This window comes from Dermacentor variabilis, chromosome 10, assembly GCF_050947875.1.
Source record: "Dermacentor variabilis isolate Ectoservices chromosome 10, ASM5094787v1, whole genome shotgun sequence".
In the NCBI taxonomy this organism is placed as follows: domain Eukaryota; kingdom Metazoa; phylum Arthropoda; class Arachnida; order Ixodida; family Ixodidae; genus Dermacentor; species Dermacentor variabilis.
Window position 1 is genome coordinate 99,442,824 of NC_134577.1, and position 22,769 is coordinate 99,465,592.

The window sequence follows — 22,769 nt, forward strand, 5'->3', positions numbered from 1 at the left end:
AACCTCACCAGACACACGGAGGAATCGGGGCCAGTGCGTAAATGTTTGCTGCTGCCATCTGGTATAGTGGGCGACCGCCGCGTTTGCTGTGCAGGCATGCAGAGGAGACGTGCGGCTGTCGCCGCGCGCCAGAGCTCGTGCGACGAGTTCGGCGCCGTGAAAAGGCTGCTGCTGTGTGGCGTCGCCTTCCACCGCATGCTGTCCGGGTCCACTCCCTCTGCGAAAGGCTCCTCGTCCGCAGAATTGACCGCAGTGGACAACGGGACAACGGCTGCGTTGTGCCCGTGAGTATGTGTGACCTGCTGTCGCCGGGCTTCGTCATGGCGCGGGCCTTCTAACAAGGGCTGTACTCCACAAGCGGGAGCGCGTGCACAGGGCACCAAAAGCCGTATGCGGGGTTCATTACTTTCGCGGATACTTTTACGTGACGTTAGGTCCGGCGCGACTTCCTCGCTGTGGCAATGGGCGCCATGTCCGCTGGCTTAACCAATGAGCGTGCGGGACGACTTGCATGCCCAAAGCGACTGAAAGCACCGCCGCATCTCCCGTGCAGTTGCTCTTGTATTTGATCTCACTAGGAAGCTGGCATATGGCAACGCTCGTGCGAGTACAAGGTCAAGTTGAAGAGATTTGTTACCGTTAGGCCGCTTATATTTAACAAAGAAGCGCCTTTTAAAGAAAGGAGGCGTTGCTGAGCCCAGTAGGCGTGAACACAGGACGCATGGGCTACTTGTACACGTTTTACCGTCACCGTCAGCCTTTTATATCAGTCATTTGGCGGAGAACATATTAAATACCTTTCCTTGAAGAATTTCCTGTGCCATTAGACGAGTATAATGGCCAATGTTAAACTTGTTGACATTATATTTCTTCTCCTGGTATTATACATATCGGAATGTTGAAATTATCCACATCAATCAGAAAATCAGTCACTTCTTTGTAAACGTCTCTTTTTTACTATTGTGCAAGAATAATTAGTCTACTTAAGCTAGCGTGGTATTTCTATGCTGTCTCTTTAAGGAGCATTGCGTAGAAAACGCGCTTATCGTGTGTTGAAGAGTAAGGATTGACCGGATTATATGGACGAAAAGTAGAAACATGCCTATAAAGAAAGGGGTCAGACAAGAAGACACAATAACTTCAACGCTATTCACGGCATGCTTGAAAGAAGTATTCAGCCTATTAAATTGGGGCGGCTTAGGAGTAAGGATCAACGGCCAATATCTTAGCAACCTTCGGTTTCTATATGACATTGTCCTGTTCAGCAACACTGGGGACGAGTTACAGCAAATTATTGAGGACCTTAACAAAGAGAATGTAAGAGTGGGGTTGAATGTTAATATGCAAAAAAATAAAGATAATGATCAATAGCCTGGCAAAGAATCGCCAGCCAGCCTCTATAGAGTCTGCAAAGGAATACGTTTGTTTACATAGGTCAATCACTCACAGGGGACCCAGATCATGAGAAAGAAATGTACAGAAACATAAAAGTGGGTTGGAGCACATACGGCAGACATTATCAGATCCTGCCTGGAAGTTTACCATTATCACTAAAAATAAAGGTGTACAATCAGTGCATTCTACCGGTGCTGACATATGGGGCAGAAACTTGGAAACCGACAAAGAAGCTCGCAAACAAGTTAAGGGCCACACAAAGCGCGATGGAGCGAAGAATGTTAGGCATAACGTTAAGAGACAGGAAGAGTGCGGTGTGGATCAGAGAGCAAACGGGGATAGACGATGTTCTAATTGACATTGAGAGAAAGAAATGGAGCTGGACAGGTCGTGTAATGCCTAGTTTAGATAACCGTTAGACCATTAGGGTTACAGAATGGGTCCCAAGAGAAGGGAAGCGCAGTCGAGGACGGCAAAGACTAGGTGGGGCGATGGAATTAACAAATTCGTAGCCGCTAGTTGGAATCGGTTGGCGCAGGACAGGGGTAATTGGAGATCGCAGGGAGAGGCCTTCATCCTGCAGTTGACTTAAAATATGCTGCTGATGATGATAATGGTGATGATGAATAGAACAGACGGCTACTTTATTCCGTCACTGTTAAACTTACAGCACGGACAACTGCTTGTATAGACTTGGTTAGATAGAACAGGTGCACAACTACATTTACTCTACATAGTTGCCAACGAACTGTAGAAATTGGGCTATACATGGCGAATGCACACAGTATACAGCGATAACGGTGGCTTTTGTAGTGTTAAGCGCACAAGCTCCATCTGTCTGTTTTGTCTGTTTTCAGTTTGGTAAAGGAGATGAAGTATTGCATGTACTCAGCTATCCACGACTCTGGTTGTCCGGAGAACGCATTCCTCAGCACGGAGATATCGCTGCTAAAGAAGCGTCTTCTGGAGGAATTTGATAGCGTGTGTGACTATGTGCCACTCTGGGCCTATAAAAGCAGCGATCGTCCGCCAAATGAACTAGGTAAGTGTCCACCCATCTCATTTACCGTTAACATCATCGCAATCAGCCCATTTTAAGCCCATTGCAAGACTAACGCCTTTCCCTGTTTTGTCCAATTACCCTCGCCTCGCCTCAGCTGACTTACCTATGCCTGCAAATGACGTAATATCATTACACCATCTTATAATACTACCGTAGTCAACTGCGTTTCAGTTACTTTGTTGCATATTCTGTTACTCTAATCAAGCATTCATTTCAATGCTTTCAATAATCATTTCAATAATCAAGCATTATTAATGCGAAACTTTCTTAGGCTCACATGCCAGCCATTTTGTAGTATAGGTAAGTTCCTGTGTCACCGCTTTTCAATACAGCCAAAGTTCGTGTGTCTCATAGTAGCTTGGAACCTCTCACTCCGAGTACAGCAGTCAGATGCTGTAGCCATTAATTAGGCCATGATCGCCCGTTCGCAAGGCCACGTGGTATGGAACATCACCCGCATGTTCCTATCGTGCCAAGGCCAACTAGCTCTTTGAGATGGCTTGCGCGCACCCATCGTAGTTGATTAGTGTCACTGGCGTTCCGCCGCTAAGCCCGAGGTCGAGGGATCATATACCGGCCAAGGCGGCTACATTTCGAAACAGAGAACTAACTGCCTTAGTACCGTAGAATTGGTGCCCGTTAAAGAATCCCAAGTAGTCGAGATGAAAGCGGAGTCCCCCACTACGGCGTGCCTAATAGTCAGAGCGTGATTTTGGCTCGTAAAATGTTATAGTCTAGCTTAATTTCTTTAAGGAATATCGCGTGCGCCACTTGACGTAATACGAGCTTGAGCACGGGCGTGCGCGAGTTTGCATTCGATGACAGACAATTATCAATGCCTTTCCCTCGTTTCACGAGCGGAAGAGTACATATTCCGCCAATTCAAGGCGGAGTGGTAGGAGGGAGAGGGACGGAGTTGCTTAATACAAAAATTCGGGAGAACACTTAAGATTCACCTTTAAGAGTGGAACGTGATAACATTCAAAGATCCCTGACTGCTTGTCGTGCTTCCCCAGAACTGTAACTTATGTAACCGTAATGTTTACTGGGAAACGCTGGCGGCAAATGCTATGTACGAAGGCAAACTTCCCGTTTCTTTTTTGTTGTTGTTGTTGTTGCAAGGAACAACATATATTTTTCAATCGGCCCAGGGAGTGAGGGAACTGGTTGCAACCACCTCTTTACAAAAGAAAAAAAAAATCACCCGAAAACTCCTCTGCTCCTTAACGCACCGGTTTGTTGGCGTCCGTGGGGCTCGGCGTTAGAGACCAGACACGAAAAAGAAAAGTGCACGTAACTCAGCAATAAAGCTTCATTTTGAAAGAACTGTCGTCCTGCCTTTGCCGCCATGCTATTGTTGTCGCCGCTGTTTTCCTTCTGTCGTTACGTACCGTGTCAGGTAAATGTTTTCTTCACACAAACAGACTAGGTCCATATTGCACCATTTCGAAGGTTCGCGAAAGATGGAATGAATTAATGAAACCACGTTTATTCCACATTAAAATGCGCCGAAGACGCTGCGGTGGAAAGGGGAGGGGTGTTATTGCAAAAGGGGAAGGGTAAGGCTGCCTCCGTTTTAATAACGAATGTCCTGGAGGCAGCTAAGTGGGGGCCGCATGACGCTTGTGGCTGTCGCGGAGCCGATCGCCGACGGGTGGTGCCGCCAGGTCCTGGAGGAACAACAGCAGTGCTCGCCAGAGCTCGAGGGCATTGTCCGGAGACGTGGTATCCGGGCAAGCCCAAGTCCGGAGAGAAGAATGCCAGGGTCCCCGCTGTATGGTGGCCAGGGCACGAAGCCTTGGTGGGATGTAGAGGGGGCACTCCCAACAAAGGTGGTTGAGATCAGCACGACATGTGCACATGGAACAGAACCCACTTACGGGTGGTGGTGTGCCACCTCTGTGGAAACGGTTCAACAAGTGAGGAGTAAGGAGGCTGTCTGAATTCTCCAAAGCAAGACTGACTCTCGCCGTGTGAATACCTTCGGTGGAAGCGACGGTATAGAAAGTGGATTGCCCACTGCTGTGAGGTAGGCGGCCCGTCGTTGTTTGGTCGCATGCTCGTCTGCCATCGGGTCTGCTACCTCAGGTGTGGTAGCTAGGAGAGGATAAGGAGTATCGGAGGCTCTGGCGAGCGCGGTAGAGAGATGAGCGCGCGCCAGTCTATGAGCCTTCTCGTTTCTGGGGATACCGCAGTGCGCAGAAACCCAGTGAATGGTAACATCGTGACCGCATTCGCGGAGCAGGCATGCCTGGTGCCGGATCTTCCGCAGTACGGGATCTGTGTAAATAACATTAGCACATGCCCTATGAGCAGCCTGGGAGCCTGTGTACACATGATGGTGAACAGGGTCAGTTTGAGACGAAGTTGCGAGGGCCCAGTCAATATAGTCTAGGATGGCCATTAGCTCAGCGCGGGTGCTGGACATTGCTTCTGCTGATATATGATGGCGGCGGTTCTGATTTTCATTTGTCTGGTCGTACCACGCAGTGGTATAACAGGTGTTACTAGCGTCGTCTGCAGCCAGTGCAGCGTCCGTGTATACGATGCGTTCAGTCAAGGGGAGTGAACTCGTAGCTTCAGCATGCCTCTTGGAATATGCAAGGCACCGCATTCACTGATTAGGGTCCATATTTAGAGGAAGTGGCCTGCCATCGGTGAGAGCCGTGATTTCCCACGGCGGCGTGTTGTTGGACAAAATGGGCATTGGGTGGCCGTCATACCCGAGGAGCATGAGCGTGTGTCGCCCGGCATTTGTGGCGCGAAGTCTCGTCTCTTGTATATAGATGTGCATGTCTACGAGCTCGGACAGGTTGTTGAGTTTGCTGCAACTTTTAAGCGCTTCGAGGCTTGTGTACCTTGGGAGTCCAGTTACAATGCGTTTGGCTTCGTTAAGTAACCGGTTGAGCGCGTGCATCTGTGTGCGGTTGAATGGATCATGCGGGAGACAAGAAAAGTGTGGTTGTAATCACCTGGTTGTAATGGATGGGGCATTTCTCTACGTCATTGTCATTGCCATGTCAGGTTTTCCAGCGAAGGGTGCAGTTGCGCCACAGGACCAGTAGGCGCCACCGATCGAACAGGCCGTTGTCCTTCTGCATCGAGGGACATCTGCAATCCTGGTGGATTCGACGGATGTCCAGCAAGGCAACGGCTTCGTCGAAGAACTGATGACCGTGGTCAACTTCCGCTTTTGAGTGTCGACCTCGAGCACACCGCACCTCCGCCAAAACTGTTACGCTGAAATGACGTTCCGTACAGAAGGTACATGGTGATCGCACAGTCCGACAGCTCCTTGTCTTCCTCTTCTGCGTATCCCCCGCTCCCAACTTTCAGTCCACTTGTGGTAAGCCCGTTACAAAATGCACCAAACCTTCTGGCGTAAGCCATGGTGCTGGAAATGCTATGCTTGATTTGTTTGTGAAATTATTATATCCCTGCTTTTGGCGTTATAGCAAGCAGTACTATGCAAAAAGGGACCTCTGGGTTACCTGTGTTGTTAGTGCAAGTTCAAAGAAACCTTCACATCCATTATAGGCTTCTCCTCAAACTCTGTCACAAGATTGTGATTTCTTAAGCAGAGGGACAGCGAACCGCTGGAAGCAATAAACGCAATAAAAAGAAGCAACATTGGCTCGACAGACGTTATGCAGAGTTGTTATCCTATAACACGAATCTCGCATGTATCGTGTTGGCTTATATATGCATGGAGGCAAATAATTGTGTATACATCAGCTCAAATGGATGCACTTTTCCCTCTAGACTTTCCATCTGGACGTTCACAAGTGCCATTCTGTGCTTAAAATCGGATATTTTGTCGTGGCTGGAAGTTAACCAAAGATCTGTAGGCCGCTTTGCTGTGGGAGCCCACGGAAAAACCACAAATAAAGCCGTGCAGGGTGACATGAATTGGGCCTCGTTTCAAGTCAGAGAATCGCAGAACAAAATTAATTTTGAAGAGAGACTCAGGAAAATGTATCTACATGAATGAGTGGTTGAAGTGCACAAGTACGTGTACCTAAAAAGCGTGGAGATAAAATGTAGGAAAAGGTCTAGAAAGTTGGAGACCAAGTACAGTGTAATTGGAAGTGTAAATAGACAACCAGGAGTCATCAGATAGACAGCTAGAGAAACAGAGACAGTGAAATGCATGCAAAGAAGGCGAAAAAAAAGAACATAAATATTTACACAAATCAGAAGAAAGAAATTAGAAGAGGAAATCTGTACGATAACACGATGGCAAGTACATTGCTGTTTGAGGTTCGAGCTGGTTGCCTAAGGACAAAAACATATTGGAGCAAATATTTGCAACTGAATGAAACCTGTACGCTGCAGCAAAAATCAAGAGATCACTCAGCACATTTTAATGGAATGCGAAGCGATTCATCCAGTGAGACCCGTAGGTAGCGTACACTTCCCAAGAGCGGTTGGATTTAAAATGGACCAGTCAGCAGTCGAGATAAGCAAGGTACGTTTGGAGTATTGTTTGGGGAAAAAAAGCAGGGAAGAGATTGATACGACCGCCTTCGTTACAGGCATAGGTTACGGTGCAAGGTAGATACAGAAGTTTTGAGGAATAGAAAAAAACATTAATATACGTGCACAAAAATGCTAGAATGAAAAGCATGTATATAGCATACCTGATTATCCCAAGCAGGCTAGGTGACTATTTGTTACCACTCTGTTTCGAATGGAATGCCACTAAGCCAGTATCATCATCACCACGCGTCTCTACTAGTGGTGTCCTGCTATATTGTAACCTGTGAAGACTGTATTGGACTCGCTAATAAATTGGCATCGTAATAGCCGAAGCTGGGGAGTAATGCCGAGCGCATGAACCACATAAAAGGCAACATATTTTGACCTTTCTTTCATCATCATCAGCCAATGTTACACTGCAGGAAGAAGGCCTATTCTATGGATTTCTGATTATCTGTGCCTTGCGCTACCTGTCTCCCCGTTGTGCCTGCAAATGTCTTAATTTGATCACGCTACCCGGTTCTCCACTATCCTCATGTGTACTTTCCTGGAGGACTCGTTCTGTAGCTTTAATAAACTATCCGTTATCTGCCCTACACATTACATGGTCTGCCTAGCTCCATTTCCTTTTTTCTCTTAATTTCAACTAGAATTTCAGCCACCCCCGTTTACTCTCAAATCCACACCGCTGTCTTCCTGTCTCCTAAAGTTACACCAAATAATTTTGCTGCCATCGCTAGTTGCGCCGTCAAGCCTCTTTGTTAATCTCGACGTTTCTGTATCATATATTGTCACTTGTGTAATGCAATAATTTTAGTCCTTTTTTCAATTTATTTTCTTTAATTGTAGCGGTAAGCTGCCGGTCATGACCGTTTGTAATACCTGCCGTATGCACTGCAGTGCATTTCTTATTGGGTAGATTTCTGTCTCACTGCGCGGGTCTATATTGAGCAATTTCTTATAAGTGTGCTGTGGCATGCCTATAAAAATATCCCTACGCATGTACAGTTAAGAAACTGTAGCAGGCACGTAGGTATTCTGGCTGTCTTTGTTGCTAGCTTTGAAGCAAATTGTTTTATAAAAGCTCGAAAGAATAACAATCTTTCGCGGACACTAAGTGAATTTGCGTCATGACTAACGGCGCTCGGGAACTCGTTTGCTGCAGGATGCGAGCTGAAGGAGTTCACCGAGGAGTGGGAGATGTGCGATGCGGCCGAGGGAAGGAAGGTCACCGACCCCTACTGGAAAGGCCCTGTACTGCATGGCAAGGGCACCGTGAGCGACCGTCAACGCAGAAGGCTATGCAGGTGCGTCTGCAGTGCCTACTTGAGGCCACCATGTCATGCACGCACTTCTTCCGTCCCAGAGCGACAAATACGTAATAAGGCAAGCTGGATTGCAGTAGATGTCGCCTTTGGAATATCAAATAGGGATACTCACCGTCAGAGGGATAGCAGCTACCTTTGGTAGTCGGATGAGATAAGAACAAAGGAGGAACCTGTCAGGACAATCACGCTTCTCACATGTGAATATTTATTGCGATAGAAATTGTATGGACACTCCAGCCACGTTTTTGCCGTGCCGTCAGTGTCGCCGTGACGTTCATTATGAAGTCCATGGGCGATAACGCCGCCACCGCGCGTCGTATGCTGTATGTGCGAATGAAAGCACGCGTAGAAAGCGAAGAGCAAACGAGCCGTCCTCTTCGCGCGAAAAGCCGTGGGTGTACGAGATGGAGGGAGCGTATTGTGCTCCGGCGGCAACTGCGTATGACCGGGCGCAAGGGGAACTGACGATCGCGGCTCGATCTCGCGCGCCACACATGGAGGAAAGCGGGGAGGCATCTCGGGAAGGAAGGGGAGCGGCTTTGACTCCGCCAACAAGTGTGTACTTTGCACGCCCGCGCGCGGTTGTGAGCACCGTATCTTGGTAGGGATGTGCATACGCCTCTTACCTTTGCGCGCGCTGTGTTCTCGCCACTCTTGCGTTGAAGGCCGCAGGAAGCTCACTTCGTTCGCAACTGCTGCTGCCACGCTGGCTCTCATTATCATTTAGACAGCGAGTGTTCGTGCCCATGGAGTTAGTGAGCGAACATATCCAAGTTTATACGGCCAACGAAATGACTATCCCTGCTTTGTATAGCTGTCTACTAATTTGCTATCGCAGTAGATGCTTCGCCTTTCGGGCGAAATTTTTTAATGAAACCAACAAGCTTAACTACGTACGTTAACTTATTGATGTCGTTGTTGTTCTTTCTTTTTGCCAAATGTTCCTAATTTGATATTTGGCGCTTCGTTGTTCTACTATTCTTTTTATCGGTGTCTGCTATAATTAGGCGTCTGTTTCTCAATAAACTAAATAAGCTTACATATGAGAATATCAGATATCCTGTCAATTGCCGTCTTCTTTTTCCTCGACTCGTCGCGCTACCCAAATCAACTATGGATCCACTCGAACGCAACATATCTGACCTTTTGCGTTGCACTGTCACAGGAGGTTCGATAAGCCAGAAAGAACAAACGAGCGAGAGACATACTGCGACGCCGTGTTAATGTTGGCGTACAAGCTCTCAATTACATTTAATTTGATGACATCCGCTTGAGGCTCTTGAGTGGTATACATATAAACAAGACGTACAGTCTGTGTGGAAGTAAGCAAAGACCTAAACTAGCAATTTTCGGGGGCATTTCGTGAAACGCGGACGACCGGAATATATATGGGACAATGTCGTAAAATTTCTCAGTTCACATAGACCTCACTGACATGGTGGCTTGTGCCTCAATATCTGAAATTGAAAATGGCCTATCGTTTATTTTGTCCGTGCGCGTGCGCGTGTGCGTGATTAGAAACCGGAATAACGTTTTTAAACGATACACAACGAGGCTAAACCCGTCTCAGGTCTTCTCGGAGCTTAGGTAAGGACGTTCGTATTTATTTCTAAAACAAAGGAAGCGTACTGCAAGGCTTCTATGCATCCCAGTGCACAATAATTGCATCTTCAGAGGCTAGCTATACGCGGGGGTTCTGATGACCTCCTTCCATGATTAAAACGCATCGTTGCGGCGAAATGCGAAAACACCCGCGTGCGTAGATTTAGGTGCACGTTAAAAAAACCCAATTGGCCCAAATTTCCGGAGGCCCCACTACGGCGAGCCTCATAGTCAGATCCTCCTTTTCGCACGTAAAACCCCATAACTTAGCCTTTTCTTATTGCCACCTACGACTTTCGTGCACATATGTCTACTTTAATAAATTACAAATATAGATTTACGGGATTTACGTGCTGAAATCACCATCTGGTTATGGGGCGCACTGTAGTGGGGGCTCTGTAATAATTTTGTCCATCTGGTGTTTCCTCAATTTCTACCCGGGACACGGTAGTTTTTCGGTTTCTTTCTTCTTCTTCTTTTTTTTTGGCCTCATCAAAATGTGGCTGTCGCGGCCGGGATTCTATCCCGAGAAGCTGTGCTTTTCACCACAACGCTATAACCACTAAGCCACTACAGCGAGCGAATATCTGCCTCGGCCACCTCCACTTGGTATTCATTTATCCCACCCTGCAGGAAGGTGCCTCAGCAAGCGCACAATAAACTAGCGATCATGAACATTTCACACATATTCAAAGCCTTATTATTCATACACCGTTCTCTGTGGCAGCAGAAGAGACATTCTCTTTAACAGACGCTGTCTCAGAACGTAGTCAAGTACTTGGCGATACCAGCAAAATCAGCGGTCATCCTTGTTCTTTGAGGGTCCCTGTTCACGATATCCTAAAGCTTGAGTTCTGCTATACATTTTAAACAGAAACAGTATGCTTCCGCCAGCAACCCGGCGGTCTTTTGATTCGGTGTTTTATCCCATTTGAGCCCATACAGCAGTCTGGCAACACTTACGGGTGACGAAATGAAGGGCGCTTTGCGTGGTCGCTGCGTGCGGCATGTGCATGATTTCGTTTTCGCGTCTGCGTCTCGGAGGCAATCTCGAGTTTTCTGTGAGTGATCCCTCGTGCGTGCTTCTTTTATCGCGCAACTGCAAGGCCTGCTCGTAGAAACCAATGACGGCGCACCTGCTGCCCCTTTGGGTGCCGTGGCACGAAGAGCCACTAGAATCCGGAACAGCGCGCACGCTTGGTTTCGGAATGCGTGCGAGCAGAAGAGAAAGCGCAACAGCGTACATCAGTGTCACTCCCGCGCCTGCGCGTGCAAACTTCCTGACGTAAGATCGCTTCCGACGATAAAAAATTACAGTCTGATGGAACACCATCGCAATCAAAGGTCACGCAGTGAAAGTGGGGCCATTGCAAGCGTAGAACGTGAAGCTATTCTGGCTTGGTGAATTGCGCCTCTGCAATACCGGAAATGTCGCAACAGGAGTACTTGTAGGCCAGAAATGAAGCAAGCCGATTGTAAGTTGGCGAAGCTACTTTGGGTTTTTCCCCACATTAGCACCACGTCAGTTCGTCATTTTTTTTTATATCTGCTCGGGGCCATAGTTAGTTGCTGGTCCAGTTGCGTAACGTTATTTGCTTAAATCCCATAACGAGAGACGCGGTAATCTGTGTGACCTCTACACACGCGCACTGCACCAACTCATCCCCTCTTAGCCTAGAGTCATCGACTCTCTTCATTGTGAACAAGCGACCCGTATGTGGCCCGAAACGTCACGTTTTAGTATTCCACTTCACAGCGAAGCTGTATATGGCTAGCCCATTCGTCCGTCCGTCTGTCGCCTGTACGTCGAAAAGAAAACACGGATAAGAACAGAGCGGCTAGCGTCGCTGTCAGCACTGCTATCTTTAGTGAGAACACTCCGATTTTTAACGAGGTGTGTGTTTTTCGCGTCAAATGTAATAAATTACATATTTTATGGAAGAAGGGTTCACTATAATAGCTGCGAGCATAATTACAAGTTACATTCGTCTACTTCTACAAACACTAGACGGCGCTGAATGCGCCTATGACGGCTTCTTTTAAAAACTCGTAATTGGCCGTGTGACACGACCCTTCCTTGATGTCGAACTCCCTTAGGAAGTTTCCCGCTCCCTTACCCTAAAGGAGTTTGTGGGTGCATGTATGACACGGGTATTATTCGTAGCCGCTTGCCATCGCCCCTTTTAGGACCAGTGATCCCAGTCAAAAATGCTGGTACCATGAACTGACCTCAGAAGCTGACGCCGAGGACGTAAAGCCGCTTAAGCTTTGTAAAGTAGCCCCACACTTGCCGCCGCCTCTTCGCGCGCTCTGGACGAGGCCGACGCCGCATCGCTATTGGCCTAATGACACCACGTGGGCCCTCGCGCTGGCTTCGTTAACGAGAGGGCCTCTAACGGTCCTCTCTTTCCTGGTACAGAAATGTGTGCCGGCTTCGTTTCCGTTCAGTTCACTCTCCAAAAACGGATAGGACGGCCACGCGTTGTCCGTTCCCTCGAGGAACAGGCAGCCTACGACGAGCGGCGGGTAGAACTCGCTCGTGAACAGTCTCGCCGTCGGGGCGCCGATCCAGCCGCTAAGCCCCGACCACGCTTGCGCAAGCGCGCAAAACTCCCGTCGGCGCCCACACATGCGTAGACGGTGCGGCGCGGCTCGTTCGCGTTGAAACGCGGCGCGACCACGGTGAACAGGTCCTCTATGTTATTGCGCGCGTCGGTGCGCCTGTCTGCGCAGCTACGACGCGGTACATTCAACTCTCAGGGAAGCACATTTATATCGTGCAAGAAAGTGCGTCTTCTTACCTTCTTTTTTGTGCTGATCTAGCAGCTATAAAAATCTAACTACGTCTGTCGTTATCGAAGCATTTTCAAACACTGTCAATAACAAAGCACCAAGCGGCATGTGCCAAGTGAGCCCAGTAAGTGCGCGCTGTCGCGCGTCTTTTTTTATGCAAACCGCCATTTGTCGCCAGGCGAGGCCGGCGCAAGGCGCGTACGCATGGTCTGAGCTTTCGAGCCGCCCGAGCGGGCAATCCGACAGCAACGAGAAAATGATTCCTAGCTGAGGGAGCGGGAGCCCGAAGCAATCCGGCAGCGACGAGAAGCAGAACCCAAGGTCAGGGAGCTGAAGGTCGAGGCAATCCGACGGCAACGAGCGGCGGACTCCGAGATCAGGGAACAGGAGGCCCTTGACGAAACGCCAGAGAAGAGTTGCCGATCCCGAGTTCAGGGAACGGGATGTTCAAGCGAAACGGTAGCGGCGAGCTAACGACCCTGAGTATAGGGCCTTGTGTGAACGTTTTCCCTCCCTGATGCATACCTTTTGTGTAAATGTTGTGTTTGTTACCCTTCACCTGTGGGTTACTTAACCGTGATGAAGGTCAGGTGCACACAGGACAAGCATCGCCTACCCCGATTTTCAGTTAGGGTAACGTCTGGTCACTTTTTTAACCTAGTCATCCTAATGCACATCGTTCGAACTCGGCGCTTACTGCGCACTGTCCACTAACCCAACGGTAAATGCACTTAAGACTCGTGTTTTTTTTCTCCTAATGCTCTTAATAAATTATATTACCGTAGCAATTCGCCTTTCTCAACTGCTTGCCCAAGTCTTGCGCTCTGTTCAACTGGGGCATAACAGCCTGCAAATTTATCAAAACGATCACCACATAACGTCCTTCACTGATTAGTAATTACATACTTACCAGAGAGGAGTCAGAATGCTGATTCCTTGGAAGTCGCTCAACCGCCACTAGCAACACTTTTTTCATCAATGTACACAATGCATAACCGGGCCGCTGATTTTGTGTATGTGTGACGGATCATTAGTACAATGGTATAGAAACAGAGGAAGACGACGGTTAAAACATAGTGTTCGTGTCGTTGTAAACCCCTGATTCGGGGCCTATCCCCCACAGTGGGTTTGCGCCATTATACAAGGAATCATCATCACCATCATGTTGCCTTTCAGCCTCTTTCCACCTTATGTATGTATGTATGTATGTATGTATGTATGTATGTATGTATGTATGTATGTATGTATGCGTGTGCGTATGTGCGAGCAGAAAAATGAGCCGATTCGAAAATTTTGCATCCTGTTCGCGTATCGCTAACACTACAGCACATCATTCTAGCATAGCTCATCCTTCTTTGCACACGTTCATTATACTCTCTACAAAGAGGAAATTTTTATGGCAAGAAGTGGCAAAGTCCTCCTTCCCTGGTAAACTTAGACCACAACAGACGGCCCACGTACTTCTCCCACACCCTTCGCAGACAAGACGCATGCTAAAGTGCCAAAAGGAATGAAAAAATAACATGTATCTGCTTCTGCCGCTTGTGCACTATTATTCGCAAAACCACCCAATGAATAATCCGGACAAAAAAAAAATAGACGGATATCTTTCCTCCAAAATAAATAAAAACAAACGAATGCACAACAAGCAGGGTATTTGTATTTATCGATTACGACATGTTTCAGCCGTGTATGCAGCTACAACGGGAGTGGTGCTATTTTCTAAAAGTAGTAACTCTAAATCTCAAGGAAAATCTTCGTCCTGCATGTATTTTTCGGTGTTCAGCTGCCGCTGCGCAAGCACATTTTTAGTTCGCTCTTTTGCTGTTGTGTTACAAGTTACTCCTCTACGGATGACACCAACTCCGATGCCCTGTTCTCCGGACAAAGAATAAGCTATCGAGATGACCGAAAGTGCTCTGCCTTCGTAAAAAGCCAACACGCTTGTGACATCTTTAACGCGTCTAGCTCACATTAGCTTCCGGCACACTGCAAACACGATGCGGCGTCCCTGTTCTTTTGCAGCGACCTGCTCAGCCATCAGCAGTGCATGCAGGAATCGGCGACCAGGCACCACTGCCCGGACCTGGCAACCAGTCTTGTGGACATGGGCGGGGCAGAACTGCTCGGAAGGATTGGCTTTTTGGCGTGTTCCTCTTCCTCGCCCGACAATCAACGGGCAGCCCTGTTGCTGCTTGCAGCAGGAGTGTCCCACTTGCTGGCACGCCGACCCGCTGCTGTGTGCTAGCCGGATCAGCCACAGGAATATTCAATGGCACTAGACTCATGAGCAACTAAGCAGGACACTCCTTAGGATCTCTACGAAAACGGTTGCGCGCGCAATGCTATTCGCTGTTTTTCGCCTACGCTTTAATTAACTTGACGATGCCTTTTCAGGATTGTGGTGGTTTGAGCCTTTTGGTTCAACATATTGGCAAATTGTAGCGCAAAGAAGCAGGCAGACGCTAGCGCTCGTCTGTTGGTTCTTCCCTCTCTGTTTTTCTGTGCTACAATTTGCCGCACCTTTTCATTTCATTTTGACATTACAAAACTTGATCGCTGCACTCACAAGGTGATGATTAGAAAAGATGACAGGTGGTGGACGCATGACGACGACGATGGTCGGCGACACCCCAAACCTCATTTTTCTCGAAAACCGCTCGCACCTTCCACGATACGAGAGCGACTACAAAGCGCTGATGATGCAATCCTCGCCTTGAGTATTTATTTCTGAGGTCGTCAGACACAGGTCATCGAGAACACTCTTTTTCCATAAAACTGATCGAAACAGCTACGAAGCGACCACAAAATGCGCAGCAGGGGTGTAATCGACTATTATCTTGAAACTAAAAAGTGCTGTGCATCTGTTTCACGCCAAGAAATATTAGGATATATTCAATGCGCCCATTTAGTTCATAATGTCGGAACATCATTCTTGGCATACAGTTTCGATTGTCACCCGAACTGGTATTAAGTACGCTTCTAATAGTTATTCCTCCATGGACGTAATAAATGTCTTCCTTTTCTCTGCTTCTTGCAAAATTGTCGACTTCACTGATAGATCCAACTCCTTCCTGCTGTTTCTTTTTTCTCCAGACATTAAAAGGCTTATTCTGAACCCAGGCGGGTGTCAAAAGCACATTCTGAAATAAAAAATGCTTTTTTGTGAAGAGAATTTCGCATACGTGATTCATTCGAAGACAGATTTGTAAAGGTGTCCCTGAAGCTGCGCATGACTACTTCGCCAACGAGATCATAAGTCTTTCTGTAAATGGCAATAGAGGAAGCTGAAAAAGATCAAATGTCTTCGAGACACAGGATCAGTTATGGATCTGCATCAATTCTGGAGCTTCGCAGGAACAAGACATATCGAATACAAGCCAACCTGGCCATGCAATATTAAACCTAACAGTTCAAAGAGGATAATATGGATGCACGGATATGGTCATGGAACTGCCCACAACAAGCAAACACGGGCCGACGTATGTCCTTCAGGCTGAAGGATGCATGGCGTTTATACTATACTACACAATATGTAAGTCTTACCATCGCAATCTGGTGTCAACTCGAAGCCATCACTCATGAACGCCAGGTAATCGCCCGGGTCAACTTCCTCTAATTCTCTGCTCTCCCTTTCAACATCCTTGTCGTAACTTATGCGGATCGTGCCATTAACAAATATTGCATTATGGGGTTTTACGTGCCAAAACCACTTTCTGATTATGAGGCACGCCGTAGTGGAGGACTCCGGCAATTTCGACCCCCTGGGGTTCTTTACCGTGCACCTAAATCTAAGCACACGGGTGTTGTCGCATTTCGCCCCCATCGGAATGTGGCCGCCGTGGCCAGGATTCGATCCCGTGAACTTGTGCTCAGCAGCCCAACACCATAGCCACTGAGTAACCACGGCGGGTGCGTGCCATTACCATGCAACATGAAACGTACTGTTCACACGCGACACTGCGCTGCCCATATTGACTGCGGTCAGCAATTCATCTGCAGTCCGGCACATCAATGCTGTTACAATCATGCTATAAAGTGGCAAAGCTGGTTTCTTCCACAGTGGTTTCAACGTAGAGCTGTCTTCCTTCATAGGGAAGTTCACCAGGTCACTATACCACGCTTGCTGAACTTAGTAGCTGCTTTCTGTTATCTACCGGCAGTATCCTATAACCTGCCCATTATTATTACGGATTCAATGACCGCCTTGCGCGTGAAAACTCTTACCTCTCAAGCACATTCATTATACACTAGTCATTTCTCACCTCTCCAGATCATGTGGATGCGCCTAGCTGTACCGGGCTGTCGGGCAGCTAACGGGCATTGTAGCATCCTCCCGACATCTCCGCTCCAATCCCATATGATTCTTGGACCTACTCCCACGTCTCCCCTCTTTTCCATTCGTTCAACACGATTTCAGCTTCCTCATCCTGTACGCTGTCATGCACAGAACGTTTATAAGCTCTGACAGGCTTGTTTTTCTCCTACACATTTGCATCTCATTCTAGGAAGCATCCCTTCATCGATACCATAGCTGAGTGGTCTTTCCCATGATACCAACAAATCTGTTCACGAGCCAACTCCTGCCGCAATATACACTAACATACTTTCGCCAGAGATCTGGCCTCGTTACAGTTTTGACATTTCATGCATTTCCAACGTTTAACAGGAAACAGGAATACGATGCGCATGAAGACACGAGTTCAATCTAGGTTTTCATAATATATCTCAAAACCATCGATTGACGACGTCTATCCTAGGTAGCGCTATCCCGCGAAACCTGCGGTAGGATCCTAGACTTCTGCCTGATATTCAGCTAAACGCGCCGCCTTGGGATGCACCCGGAAATCAAAGTTCTATCAAACTGCCAATATAAGAGTGTGAACGTTCACCCCACGGCTGACGACAAGCTAGTGCGAATCGTACAGCCACACCTGCCGATATCACCTACTACTACAACGCGGCTCTTAGCTCGGAGAAAACTCTATAGCGGTCGTGGGATGAAGCCAAGCAACATTCACGAAGTAGTACCATTTCTTATAGACGCATAGATGCAGGACTTTATAGAAACCGTTTTCCTACAAACACACGAGCCTGACATTATCACAATTCTTTCGTTAGTGATGGAAGTTACGTGCATTTTCGGAAAACATTCTTTCGGAATAAATGCCCACTACGCACAAAATATATGCACGGATACCCTACATTACCGGCTCTCCTTGAGTGGGTCCCAGGTCACCACGGGATAGAGGGCATTGAACGAGCTCATGTCCCAGCTCGCGATCCCATAACACCGAGCAACCTCATGAAGTTGCCTAAAACCCCAGAGGTGTCAGAGCTGAACATCAAGATCATTGTAGTCAATTCAAGAAATACGAAAACGCCAGGCTTGTCCTATTACCATAGCCACCGCAAACACAAACCAGAGGGAAGGCTGTACTTATCTCGCTGGTGCAAACACTTGCACTGGTCATTGATGCTATGTAACATCATATTGATGGCAGACCTGGGAAACGAGCATGTGAAGTACGTGGCGAAAACCCCAAAGCAGTTCATATAGACTGGGAATGTTCCCAAACACTCTTTCCTACACTTAACTCGCCCGGACATTGTACCCTGCCTTCTTTACACTTGGAAATGCTGGACGATCCCATGGCAACAGTTACGCCCGACGATGGATTTAGCACTAAAATTGGGGACTCGGCGGGACTCTTCAAGGTGACGATTCAAACTAAGAGTCGTTAATAAGTTGCTTTTTTTGTCTCTGCTCGCCTTCCCATGGCGCCCGTTGCGTTGTCAGCGGCAGCAGTTGCCATGACCTCTTAGCACGGTGCGTGGGACGTGCTAACGCTTGGCTGGACGTGCTCGCTAGAAATGTCAGGCTCTACCTTGACACCAGCACTCTAGTTTGGCATAGGGATTCCGTCTCGCACGGGGTGCATGTTTCCGCTGCTCCCCTGCAGAAGCCTGCAAGGTTACGCTAAGGCTGCTCCCGGATCCTCTTTTGATTGCGAGGGCTCCAGCTTTGCTGGCCCCAAAAGAAAGACTGCTCGTTACTGTTGCGTCCTCAACTCTCATAACAATGACGCAAGCAAAGAGGAGCTGATGCCGCAGATTAAATTCTACCACATTCCGAGGAAATTGTGTAAAAAAGCTGGACAATAGGCATGAATTGCCCCAGTTCACCGAATAATGTAAGTTAACAATAATGAATATTAGGGCACTACTGCATTTGTAACTGCTATTGCTTTTATACTGCTCTGTGGTTTCAATAAAATTTCACTTGTCAAAGCATTCGTCTTCTCTACTGCTAACTTTTTTCAGGCATTTTTGCCTCAAGAATCCTCAAGGCGGCCATAAGCAATCGAGCCAGCTTGTAATCTTGCTACCCTTTGCCCTGTTACATATGAAATCATAGATATGAAATCAGCAAGCATATAAAGGAGGGGTCTCCAAACTATGGCCCGCGGGCCAGATCTAGCCAGCGGAAGCATCCTAACTAGCCCTCAACCGGCGGCCGAAAACGGTCCACGCCACTAGAGGTCCGTTTTTCGCTGCAAGTTCTCCGCTGCGTCTTTGGCTAAGAGTGCACCATCTCCACAAAAGCTCGCGCTATTGCGGTTCTTCCTGGAAGCCGGCTTCACTGCAGTGACTAGATCATTCTACGACGCCATCTCGTCCATAGCAGCGCTGATGAATCAGGAGACGCGCGAATTAGGAGGATGCTCGCATCGACAATCGTTTCCGCGTACAGCCTGTAGTGAGGGCAAACTAAAATGTGTCACAACTGTGGGGTTCTCACCCGTACCCTTGGGACAAAGGAACGACAACACAGTAGTGCAAACAATCACAAGCGCATTTATTGCACCTTTCATAAACTAATGCCTGCTAGCCGAGTCGCTATCCACAAAACATGCCTATGGGCGCACGACAATAACGCGGAAGTCCGACTCACCGCGACTGGAAAGCGAGCGAATATGTTCGCCCCATGCTGGGTAACAACGCCTGGTCATTCGCGCATACGGTTAAGCGAAGGCAAGGTTACCGCGGCTACCCGCCTGATCAAACGCATTACAAACAAGCACACGGGCATGAAGGAGGACAGTGTCATGCGCCTCATACACTCTTTCGCAATCAGTCACATCACTTATGCGGCCGCCTTCCACAACTGGAATGTCACTGAAAGGGAGAAAATCAACACCCTTATACGCAAGACTTACAAGATCGCCCTTGGCCTACCGGAGTCCACAAGCACTGCTCGTCTGCTACAGCTGGGGGTATACAACACGCTTGAGGAAATCGTGGATGCGCAAAGAACCTCTCAACTCGAACGCATGTCTCTGACAGCCACGGGCCGGTACATCCTGCAGAAACTCGGCTTCAACTACCACGTCCAACACGGTCAGAAACAGGTCATTCCACCTGCCCTCAGCGACACGCTGATTGTCGCCCCTATACCTCGAAACATGCACCCCGAATTTAATCGGGGCCGACGCCAGGCCCGTGCCAAGGCACTGCTGCGCTCCTTGGGTGGAAAGAGGACTACGCGCTTTGTAGACGTCGCAGAATACACACGAGAACACCGGTTCACGACGGTAGTCGTGGACATTAGCTCCAGGCTTACGCACGCGTGTAGTGTCGCAACGGAATACCCCGAAACAGCAGAAGAGGTAGCGATTGCGCTTGCGCTTACCGACCCCCTCTGCGAGGTAGTGTTTAGCGACTCACAATCCGCAGTTCGCAACTACGCGCGGGGGCGCATTTCCTCCGAAGCTCTCCAGATTCTAAGGAAAGCTGGTCGACAGCACTTCGATAACACCGCCATCATATGGTTTCCAGCGCACGTCGCCACCCCCACCGATGAGGGCCTCATTAACTTGAACGAGGTAGCACACCGCTCTGCGCGAGAACTGACCCGCCGCGCAGAATCGGGGACCGCCTCTTCGAGTTGGGAACTGCTGGCTCAAAACACGCGAGAACGCCTGGTCAGGTACAATGACATCACCAAGCACTACCAGCTAGGCAGGCGGTTGCTGCCCCCACCTCACCCCATGCTGAAACGTCGCCAGGCAGTCATCTGGCGACAATTGCAAACACAAACATTCCCCAGTCCAGTGCGATTGCAGCACATTTTCCCCGCGCAATACCCGACTGCTCTTTGCAAATTATGTCAGGAAACTAGAGCGACGCTGTCACACATGTCGTGGGAGTGTCGGGTTACATCAGCTACAATGGCAGTAGCTCCGGAGGCTCTTGCGTCGAAGTGGGCCGCCGCTCTGCGCAGCTCCAACCTCAAGACACAAGAGTGGGCTGTCCAGCAAGCCCGAGAGGCGGCGACGAGGCAAGGCCTCGAAGTCCCCTCATGGGAGACCTGAGCCCGGGTCATCAAATTTGCCGGATTCAGAATAAAGTTGTTTCCATCCATAAGCGAACGGCGGCGCGTTCGAACGAGGCCTCACGGGACGGTCTCGCAGCAGCATGGATCGGCGCACGCTCAGAACGGCCGCGCCACTGTCCGATCAAGAGCCAAAGAGGAAGAGCCTTCTCATTTTCGCGCCCAAGTAACCCCGCCGTTAGGTGGCGTTAGCAGAGCAACACTCGCGCCATCTCTCGTACTGCGCATTGACCACACTGACTGCCGCGGGCACCAGGCCATGCGGCGAAGCCTGATTACAGGAGAAGGGAGCTATGCGAGAAAACAACATATCAGGGGACGCTTGAGAGTCGCGCATCCGTACACAACTGATTGGCTAAAAACACTTCTGTAGTTAAAGAAACTCGCCATCCAGGCTCTGCGAAAGTGGATGTCCAGGGAAGCCGTTGAAAGCCACCACTGCAACAGCTGAGGGGGCATGCATTTATTTGTGACTTTAGAGTGTTGCTAGTAGTGCTATTTTAAAGTATTGGTGGGAATAGGAGTAATAGTAATTTCGAAACCAAGCCGCCACTCAGAGTGGTGCAGCAACAACATTGAAATCAGTTGCTAGGCTGGCAATATTATATAAGAAAGGCTAGGGATGTCACGCCCCGCGTCGCAAACTGGCTTCACCGCAGCAGCTTGCGCAAGTAATCTTTTCCAGGAAACGTATGCGGGGAGCGCTACGTGCTTCGCATTGCTATCACGAGCTACTTATCACCCATTATGTGGGTCGGATGCTTGTTTTGTGCTTGTTTTTTATTGAAACATATGCTTTCCTGTATGCTGTATGCGTGATACCAAAGATTGTATGCACTCTTCGCTTCACTTTGCTGAGTGCTTGGAGCCTCTGCCTTACGCGGCTATGAGCCATTGCATTTTTTACTTGCTTACGGTGGTACGAGTGCTTAGGGGGTATAAGCCATTGATGATTATAGTTTCCTGTCGACGGACGCGAACGAATCTGAGGATCCTAGCCATATACAGCTTCTCTGTAAAAAGGACTCCTACGCTGAATAATAAGAGCTTAATAATAATTCTCAAAGCCTATGTTGTTGCACTGCAGGACCTACGAGCAGGCCCTCATAAGAAGTAAACGAGCATTTCATGTTTTGAGACCTCTTGTTACAGCTATTGATTAGGCTGCATGGGCTCAATCACCACCAGTTCTGTGAATTTCTAAAGACGACGGAATCTGAGTTCATGGAAGTTACGTATCATGGCGGTTGAACAGCTGAGTTTTAAAAATTTTGTCTCTCTTCTTTAACCTTAGGGAAGAAATAAAGCACTCTTTGTACAGAAGGATCACTCCAAGCCTCTGCTGTGCAGTTAGCATCGGGTCGAGAAAACAACCTTTTGTGTCCACTTAACGCGCCACATGAATATGGTCAAGTTGAAGCTGCAAAAAGAGGCACACTTCATTTGTGACCTGTACGTGAACATAAAAGGATTCAGGGCAAAACTTCAGTTCGTTTAGAAGCAGGTGAAAAATCGACAGGGAGTGCATTTCAGTTGCTGCTCAATGATTAGCGCAGAGACTAATGCGACATTTCCTTCCCCATTTTCAACGAGAATCCTCGGCAATCAGCACACACAGTTTTGCGAGCGTTTCTGCAACCTTGATGCTAGATAGAAAAAAACTACAGGTGTCTCATCTATCTAGCTTCGACGTGGATACACTAACAGGTTCCTT

General features: G+C 48.4%; 1 protein-coding gene across 1 annotated transcript; it reads left to right on the forward strand.

The window, feature by feature from the left end:
• Window positions 1-96: 96 nt before the first annotated feature.
• Window positions 97-15,789, forward strand: LOC142559353 (uncharacterized). Its single transcript, XM_075670965.1, has 4 exons — window positions 97-284; window positions 2,253-2,437; window positions 8,103-8,244; window positions 14,686-15,789. The coding sequence occupies exons 1-4, from the start codon at window positions 97-99 to the stop codon at window positions 14,906-14,908; spliced, it is 738 nt and encodes a 245-aa protein (XP_075527080.1). The 3' UTR covers window positions 14,909-15,789.
• The last annotated feature ends 6,980 nt before the right edge of the window (window positions 15,790-22,769 follow it).

Excerpts from the sequence above, each read along its gene's own strand:
- LOC142559353 (XM_075670965.1), top strand. The coding sequence starts at position 97 with ATGCAGAGGAGACGTGCGGCTGTCGCCGCGCGCCAGAGCTCGTGCGAC. Across the intron at positions 285-2,252 it reads ACAACGGCTGCGTTGTGCCC|TTTGGTAAAGGAGATGAAGT; the intron begins GTGAGTATGTGT and ends GTCTGTTTTCAG. Across the intron at positions 2,438-8,102 it reads TCGTCCGCCAAATGAACTAG|GATGCGAGCTGAAGGAGTTC; the intron begins GTAAGTGTCCAC and ends CGTTTGCTGCAG.